The sequence below is a fragment of the Myxocyprinus asiaticus genome, chromosome 40 (genome assembly GCF_019703515.2).
Source record: "Myxocyprinus asiaticus isolate MX2 ecotype Aquarium Trade chromosome 40, UBuf_Myxa_2, whole genome shotgun sequence".
NCBI classification, from domain to species: domain Eukaryota; kingdom Metazoa; phylum Chordata; class Actinopteri; order Cypriniformes; family Catostomidae; genus Myxocyprinus; species Myxocyprinus asiaticus.
This window is the reverse complement of record NC_059383.1, coordinates 17,284,679-17,294,533: the sequence shown is the minus strand read 5'-3', so window position 1 is coordinate 17,294,533 and position 9,855 is coordinate 17,284,679. Positions and strand designations below refer to the sequence as shown.

General features: G+C 38.9%; 1 protein-coding gene across 1 annotated transcript in view; it reads left to right on the top strand.

Moving 5' to 3' along the window:
* Nucleotides 1-1,176: 1,176 nt before the first annotated feature.
* The window catches only part of LOC127430621 (protein turtle homolog B-like), a 188,803-nt gene continuing 180,124 nt past the window's right edge, over nucleotides 1,177-9,855 (top strand). The window contains exon 1 of the mRNA XM_051680512.1: nucleotides 1,177-1,310. Coding sequence (XP_051536472.1) covers nucleotides 1,247-1,310 — 64 coding nt within the window. The 5' untranslated portion in view covers nucleotides 1,177-1,246. The remainder of the gene's footprint in view (nucleotides 1,311-9,855) is intronic.

Genomic DNA, 9,855 nt, shown 5'->3' with positions numbered 1-9,855 from the left:
TGTTGTTAGTTCAACATTCATTAACAATACCTGCAATTTTTTAGTGGTGAAGAAATGTCCACAGCTTTATTATTTGTATGGAGGGGATGTTTCATTGCCAGAAGTCTGAGAGTGGAATCAGTAGAAAACTGGAAGACACTGGTTCAGAACTGTCAGCCAATGCTGCCTTACCATAAACTCTCAGAGAGGATGGCACTTTTAAAGTCTATAAGCATTGGCAGAACACCAGAATTGACATGAAAGGACTATTGAAATTGGTTCATCAATGTGATTTCACTAACATAATGAAATGATGAAAATTTAGTGTGGCTCCAGTTGCATGTCTCACCACAGGTCACAGGGCAATCGATGGGATGAACATGGAATGACGCACACAGGTTGAGCGTGAGCGCACGTCTCAGGAATCCCCCCACACATGAAAGTCTGACGTCTACCCCTTCGCATCTTTCCCTTGAACAACGTTTGAAGTCCTGTACTTAACTGAAACATATTACGGCGGGCATCCTACAGGCTGCTGAGTCGCTAGGGGGACGTTCACACCGGACGCGTTTTTGCGTCCGTCTTTACTGTTTTTCCAATTGTATTCTATGTAAACATGCGCCAGACGGACGTCTTTGACCGTTGCGCGTCTCGCGCAGGAGCGCCGCGTTTTGTTAGACGCCTTGTTAGGTTAAAAAAAAAAAACGTCAACTTTTAAAAACGCGTCTCGAGACATATGTGTTTTGTTCTTTTCATTACGCTGGGTCTAGCTTTTTTTCTTAAGCGCAGTAACGTGTTTTGTTTAACGGTCCCTAACACGACTACGCTTTTGCGCATGATACTGCGGTTCCGACCACTTCACGCTCCAACTCACCTTGAAACGCGGACCTCTCGGTTTTTACGCAGAGAGCGACAGAAGGGCGACCAATCCCCGCCCCGAAGTCTCCCCCACTGACCAATGAATTTCGAGCGGGGGCGGAGCCGACAGCTAAATTGTCATGCTTGGTTTCACGTTGGCAGTGCTGTCAAGCCGCGTCTGGCTTCCTCGCGCTGGTGCAGGTGCTCTATTTCATCGAGAGTGGATGCGAAAGGCAAGAAGGGGAGGGAAAGAATGAAGGGAAACGTTGGAGAAAAGTATGCGGGGCAAGCATAAAAGGGCATCAGCAGCTGACAGTGTGTCTAATGTCCTGGGGCTCGGCACAGAATGATTTATTGAAAGGGGCACTTTGAGATATGATAAGGTTTCTCTCTGGTTGGCAATAGTACTATGATTTGGTATGTGGCCACTTTGATAGCAAGTGTATTCAGCACCCGAGGAACGGCTGCTCAAGGTGAGTTGAAGTGCGATATATTAAATTTAGCCTCTTGCTTAAGTTTGTTGGAAACATTCTTGACTTTGCTTTAGTCATTTAATAATTTTTCACTGATAGAGTCATTCTCAATTATTTATTTTAACTATTTAAATCTTAATACGATCATGTTGAATAGTTCCAAGTGAATATTTCTATGTTATAATATTGCATTTGACTCAGTTCTAGGTGCTTTTGGTTCATCTGGATTATATTCTGCTTTCTGTACCTTACACAATTATGTCGAGTTGCTTTGTCATTTGTAATTAACATTTATGAGGAAGTGCTTGTTTTAAGGGAGGTTGCAGGACTGGTGAGTGTTTAATGAATGGTTTGAGCTGTTGCTTTACTGTGCTCTGTTGCTGACTATTCCATATACACATCTTCTTCAGTCCCATGAGCAACTTTAGGCTCATCTACCTCATGCTAAGTGCATTATTTTAAATTATACTCTGAGAATGAGCATCCATACATGTATCAGTTGAACCTCTTACTGCAGAAGCTTTAATTACACATATGAAGGTGTTGTCACTAGGGATATATACAGCTGGCATGGTGCTCAGTAGATTTTCTTTCATTTCCACCTTATTGTACTGTATACTATATAGTTGATGTACTCTTTGATTTTCAAAATCCATTCTGTATCTTTTTCATATGGCTTTAGCATTTTAATCATGAGACAAATCACCATAAATGTGACTGAAGATGTGATATCTATCTTCACTCTACTAAGTTTGAATAACGATGGAAAAGTATTGTATCTTATTTCTTATGCTGGGTTCATGGACTCACATAGCCCTGGAGTTTGCAACACGTCCACTAGAGGGCTGTTGACTGTAAAACAAGGAGCATCTAATATTGGGTCACTTTTGAGCTTCATCATTGAAAACTTCCATAGCATGTTCATACAGATAATAAAAATGGTCCTGATCTGCATCTAGAGAGGAATCGTACCTGGTTTGTTATGACACTGTAGGTATTATTTCCCACCTCATTTTTATTGTATCAAAAGCATAAGCTGATCATCTTACTTTTGCTTAGCTTGAACTGTGTCATCCCCCTACTCTCAATGACAGTGTGGAGTCTGTATCCTTGCTGTTCTGACTGTGCACTTTGCTACATATGCTCAGTGTCTCCCTCCTGTGTGTCAAAGCCATGCTGCACTATCCCAGCCCCACTGCATCTCTCTCCCTGCCCTCACCCTCCTGTCTCAAGCTGTCAGCTGGCAAACAGGCCCGCTCTCAGCAGCTACAAACCTGGACAGGCGCTATTTATATATACAGTTGCTCTATTTAAACAGAGGCAGTGGAGTGTCTCTTCAGGCAGCCATGAGCTGATGCAGTGCTCCGGGAAGGCCCTCAAGGCTCAATGGTAGCTGACTGCACTGAACTTGTTGCGACCTTCCAGCAGGTAACCAGAGGAGCAGGCTATCTTCCATCATCATAATAGGATGCACCCTGAACCATCTGTCCCTTTTAAATTAATGTTGCCAAATCTACATGTCATTTTGGCAGGGGCTTAAATTTATCTTACCCAGGCATTAGTCCTCACCGATTGAGGCAGACAGCTGCTCTGTTCCAAAGCCTAGTGTACTGCCTATGTTGGCAGCATTTTAAGGCGTCATTGGTTTGCCTATGATGCAAAGTCTGTTCCAATAAGTAGGCAGCTTAATTATGCTACCTCCTATGGAGCCATTTAAAAAATAAAAAATGTAAAAAAATAAATAAAAAAAAGTCGCATCACAACAAATGGAACAGAACCCAGTTGTCTCAAGATGCATTTTCAAAAGTTCTTTAACTTCTTTAAAGTTTTTTAAAATTCTTTAAACTTGACACAGTGTATTAAAAATACAGCACTCCTGTGCAAGATGCTGAAAAGACAGCGAAACGCAACACAACCAGACTGATCTCACAGTGAAATCGGAAACAGTAGGTTGACTTTCTTTAGCTAAAATCAGTCTGTGCATACCAAAATTCAAGACACTGCCCCCAGTGGCCAAAGTGGTAAGTGTTGTTTGGCGTATGGGCATGTTTGAGCTCTATTTTCAGAATAAAATGTCCATGGATGGGCACAAAAGCAAGTTGTATGACAGTAATACAGTGAAGAGGAATACATATTATATTAACTGTACCCCCACACCTAAATCCAACTAATAGTGGAGTAAAAATGTTAGGGGGCAAAATGCAACCTCCAAATCGCACTTGTCACTTATTATGCATACTCGATTACTTCCTGGTTGTAATTAGAGATGTGCGAGACTAGTCGACTATACGTTACTGATGCTGCTAGTTGACACTGGAATTACTAGTCGATTAATATTTTTCCCATTTAAACTGTTGAACATTTTTTCACATTTACGCTTGGCTTTATATTTTGTTATATACATGTTATATACATGTTAATGTTACACATTTTTAAATATAATTAATAATACAAATACTATTAAAAAAGAGGACATCTGGAGCATATACAAAGTTTCATTTCACCTCAGGCTGTGCGTGCTTCTTCCCTCTCTCACTCGCAATTCGCACAAGAAAATGTCCTCTCGCTAGACAAGAAAACTCAGCAAAGTAGTTATGAAATCACTTTGGTGGTGGTGTGGGAAGCAGATTTCCGAAACGTTGGCTTGAAAGTCGCTGTGGATGTTTTCAGATTTGAGTCTTTTTTAAATCGGTTCATGCTTTCAAGTTATTTCCTGCTGAGCCTGTTTTTCCTATCCTATAACTACTATGTTTTTTGCATCGTAACTGTCATTTGTTACATTCTTTACCGAATTGCTGTCAGATTAGATAAATGGCAAATGCACATTGCGAAATATACACAACTTTTCAGCACATTTTTTTAATCTCATAGATTTGGCTTACTTGTTTATTTTTAACAATGTCCCGACTGTTTTAATATGTTTAGTAACATTTACTTGGTGAATTCCATTTAGAACAGGCTATTAGGGTTGCTCTATTGGTCCTGCACTGTTAATACAATTGTTTTCAATAAAAATGCCTATTTGATCATGATCATAATGCAAGGCAAGCATGTCGCAGATAAATGCCCCTTTTCAGTGGAATTTAGCGTTGGATTTAGAATAGATTAAGCATTTTAAATGCGTTGCATAAACAAATTAGTTTTTTACAGTTTTCGGAAGGTTTCTTACTTTTTAGACTAGCCGATTAGTCAACTCCAAAATTAGTGAAATTAGTCGTTCCGCACATTCCTACTTTTAATGCGGGATGTGAAACCGGGTCTGCCATGCTGCTGACTAAACTCGAGAGCTTGTACTTGTAGGTTTGAATTTGAGATAGATAGATATATTATACAGTGTATGATAATATATATATATATATATATATATATATATATATATATATATATATATATATATATATATATATATATATATATATATATGGCCCCTAAGATACCTAGCTTTAGCCAAATTCTAGGGCATCATCACATGTATCCTTCATATAGAAGGCAACCCCAGAATGCAAAGGAAAAAATAAATCCAACTGTTTCCTAACGGCATAGTTTTCCAAAGTGAGCGGTACTAGAGGGTGTAGAAGGCTTTGAAAGTCTTCTTTTTCTGTAGAGGAAAATGCTGTTCCAGTGTGGATGAGAGGTGTAAACAGAGCGAAATCAATGCACTTTCAAACGAAAATGTATTAGTGTGGACGTGGCCTTAGTCTCTAATGAGGTTCTATTTTAGTTAGGATGATGTAATTAAAAGGCAGCTGCCGTCTTAACTAGGCAGCTCACTTGGTTTTGAAACAGAGCTAGGATGTGCTAGGATTTGAGTTGATATGGAAATATAAAATGAAGTTGATCTGTTTTAGCAGTTAGCACCTGCTAGCAGAAATGATGCTACCGGGTTCTTCCTCTTTAGGCATTGCAGGCATCACTGCCATCTGGAGAAGCTAAAGAAAGCTCTTGCTCTTCAGGTTCAGCTGGAGTCTGTATTATAGAAAGCGTGTTATACATTAGGAGGGCTAGTAAGGGACCTGACAGCTGCTCGTTTTAAGCGGTGTTGGATATCATAGGATGTGTTTTCCATTACTCATCACTTTTCTTTCAAACTCATGCTCTTGATGGCTTGATCCTCATCCAGCAGACTGATAAGTGTGTTAGCCTTTTCCCTGTGGAAAAAATCTAATTGTTTATGTAGCAAACAAGCAGCCTGTCATCACATCTGGCCAAGTTCCCAACACCAATGTGTCACTTTCATGTAGTAATTTCTGTCTCATAGGTACCATGGACTGCAGAGAAAGGGACTGCAAATGGGGATATTTCATCTCATTGGCTCACTTGACCAAACCTTCAATGTCTTGTAATTATGATTTATAATGTCAGCTATAATCCAGCCAAATCATCCACAGGCATTACAATCAAACAATGGAAAGCAGCTAACTTGTGCTGATTGCGTTGCAAGCTGCAGAATGCTAACCACAGAGGGTACAGCTGAGGCAGACAATTTCCAAATACATTATGTTGGCTCCAGTGATTCTGGGTGAGGGGTTATTGGTTGGGCTAGCTATACGGAACAAATTGGAACTAACAACTATTAGAACACATATATCTTGATGTTGGCTTGTGTTTTCAGTTTCTTTAGATGTTTTAATATCTGTCTGACTTGAATTTGTTTAGTTTTTAGTAGTCTGACTCTGAACAGGGGAAAAAACACATGAAATATGATTTTACCAAACCCAAACCAAAACACATGATTTGGATTCTAATCCAAATCCAAATTTTGTTAATGCGTCTCAATCTAAATTATTTTCATGTGTTTTTTTATTATTCGTTGTACATCAGGTGTTGAAACAAGAAGACACAACATTAAAACCAACTGCCTAATATTGTGTAGGTCTCCATTGTGCTGCCAAAACAGTGCCAACCCGCATCTCAGAATAGCATTCTGAGATGCTAATCTTCTCACCACAATTGTACAGAGCAGTTATCTGAGTTACTGTAGACTTTGTTAGTTCGAACCAGTCTGGCCATTCTCTGTTGACCTCTCTCATCAACAAGTCTTTTCCATCCACAGAACTGCCCCTCACTGGATGTTTTTTGTTTTTGGCAACATTCGGAGGGATTTCTAAAGACTGTTGTGTGTGAAAATCACAGGAGATCAGCAATTACAGAAATACTCAAACCAGCCCATCTGGCACCAACAATCATCCATGCGATTATCTAGTCAGCCAATCATGTGGCAGCAGTGCAGTGCATAAAATCATGCAGATATGGGTCAGGAGCTTCAGTTAATGTTCACATCAACCATCAGAATGGGGGAAAAATTTGATCTCAGTGATTTGGACTGTGGCATGATTGTTGGTGCCAGATGGGTTGTCAATTAGTCAATTCATTTGAAGAAAATAATGTCATTCCAATTCTTCGCTGTAAATCTTCTACAGATAAAGACTGCTTGCTCTGCCTGTAACTGGACATGTCCCACTGTTCATTGTAGCTTCTGGTAGAGACGGAAACACAGCTACAGGAAGGAAACTTTCCTGATTTACATTCAAAGCGTAACCCCTTCTCATCGGATTGCTGATGCCCTAACCCCAAGGTGAAAATAATACATATGATTGTTCAGATTTTCTGTCACTCTACTAACACAAATTAATTACAGAACCATTCAAAATCTCCTGTAAAGGGGGATGCAGTAACAGTAGAATTAAAGCACGAAAATTAGCAGTTTTGATTGGCTGCAACGGACTGCTTACACTCCGTCAAACAGAAACAATGCAAAGATATATATGGTCTACATCACCTTTAATTTTTTTTGAGGTTGTATATTTATTAGGGCTGTCAAATGATTAAAACATTTAATTGCGATTAATCGCATACATTTTTTTTGTTGTTGGTAGTTAATCACGATTAATCGCAATATCTGGACAAAACATGAGTGGACAAAATATGCTTCATCCAGATGTATTTTTCAGCCATCCACACAAAACCAACCCCACCAACAGAGATGAACAAGAAAATGAAGCACAACTCAATTCAAATTATGTACAAAATGTTGTAAGTGTATTATGACATTATTTATTTGCTTCTTTTTATGGAGTTTTGACAGACATGCAAAAAAGTCTGCACTGTCATTTACAATTGACAACTCAATGCAAAATACAACAAAACACCTTTTAGACCCTGGTCACAATTGTAACCAGTGAGATTAAATGGGTTAATGACAGTGTAGATTACCTGCAGAGTTCCAGCAATGTCTCCAACTTCAGCATTGGCTAGAGCATCGCGCCTCGCAACTTTTACCTCACACTTGCACTGCGCCTCGCAACTTTAGCCTCACGCTCGCACCATGCCTCACGACTTTAGCCTCGCAACTTTTGCCTCGTGCTCACACCACGCCTTGCAGTGCAAAACTGGTGTTCAAATGGCAGCTGTCTTGCCGCTGCAGTTATGTTACAATGTTTGGAGCTCTATCTGTGCTTTGCGGGCATGTTCTGCCACTGTGCAACATTGATAAAGTGCTTGGCACAGGTCTCAGCATAATGTCTCCCACCATCTGTTTTCCCGATGGCAATGCATGTGACATTAGCGGCGTTTGCGCTAATTGACTCGTTTCTCATGAACTATGGTTTATTCAAAGGGTCATATTACGTGTTAACGGCATTAAAAAAATGTGTGGTGTTAAACGAACTTTGCGTTAATCTGTTAACTTCAACAGTGCATTTAATTATTTAATGCATATACATTGTTATAAAAAAAAAACGGGGGAAAACGTTTCACAATTTGAATAACTTAGTTTATAATAGTCTTAGTTTATGTCACCACTTCTCTGAAGAGTTTTAAGGGGCTGACCGGCCCTTTTTGTTCGAGAGTGAAGGAAATACGTGTGCGAGCTGAGAGATTCATGCTCATGCAACTGATCAGAGCATGTGAGTGGAGCGGAGTGTTAAGTGGAGCGGTGATAATTTCACCTGAGTGGAGAGTGCCTTTTTGAAAATTCCGCTCCGCTCGCGCAGGACACTCAGGCCGCTCAGTGCCGCTCGCTCAACCCAGAAAGCGCTTCGTGATATGCTGGTTTGGGAATCTGCGAAATAAGCTATAGGCCTGATGTTGTGGAGCTCTAACATTGTTTTAGTGAAGTTGCAAACCTTATAACCTAAATAAATGCAAAGTATAGATGTAAGATTAATAATAGTGAATTTGGCAAAGCATTTTGCCTTGAATCCCAGTGAACACACACACAAAACCAATAAACTCTTGCAGTGTCCTAATTTGCAGGCGGAGCATTCTGCTTTCATGCCTCTATTGTACAATTGAGCATTTGATTTGTAAAGATTTCCGCTCTCGCATAGAGAATTTCATAGCGGAATTATCTCAATTAATCGACCAGCTTTCAACTTCTGCTTCAGGATAAAGTGGCACAAAACTGCTGGTCAGTTTCCCAAAGCCAAATCCACACCTTAACGAGAAGTTTGAAACGTAAAAAAAAAAAGATTCTAGATTAGTGTTTGCGGATATCCTCTTCCGACATCGCTTGCTGCATTCATGCGCAGAGAAAAAATATTTTCTTAAGTGAAGGCAGTGTAATTTTTATTTGTTTTAGGATCATTAAACATTATTTAATCTAATATATATATTGGGAAAAATATCGCTTTATGCAGGACAAATATTTTTTATTCGTTCAATCCATGGTTAAACCTTGCTGTACATAAAGAGCGCATGCACAAGACATGATCGTTTGACGCATATAAAGTCCAGATTCACTTTATAATACTTTAGAAATATCAAGGAAAAACAAAGGGGGCACATGCTATCTACTAATATAATAATTATTATATAATTAACCACAGTCCTTTAGATTGCATATGATTCGTACATATACAATTGTAGGGAATATTAATAAAGCAACAACACTGAAAAACAGAAAAACATTCACTGATCTTTTCTGGATAACTTAATACACCCTTTAAAACTGAACTCAAAATTAGGATGAGAAATTGCTCATTTTAATTTACAGACCCAAAGTCTGATAGCATTAAATCAGAAACCTATTAATATATCAAATCTACAGTATAATCATTCCTTGGAGACAACTGAAAAACCAATTATGAATTTCACTTTTACCTACAATATTTTTCCTGGTACCAGTCCATGTTTTCATTATTGCCATAAACGACTTGGATAAACTTTAAAGTTGAAAAGATTGTGTTTTTCTGGGTCGGTTGTGTCACTCGGGTCCAGTTTAAACTGAAAAGCGCAAATTTGCGTTTCCGTGCCAACACACGTTTTATCACTTGTAGAGGCATGTTTGATGACTTGTTTAAAGTAAATAAAGGTCATTTAGAACTGGAATTTTTTAAGGTATTATGTGAAGATGTTGATGACATATGTGCTAACAGAGAAATATTTGACTGATTGCAAATGATAATGAAGGTCTGGTTCACCTGATTATCTAACAGCCGTTGTAAACGTGTCCAAAATAAACAGGGAGATTTTATATACAAAAACACAACAATACAATCACATAATTTCAGATGTGTACATTACTAATCATTTGATAATTTAATAT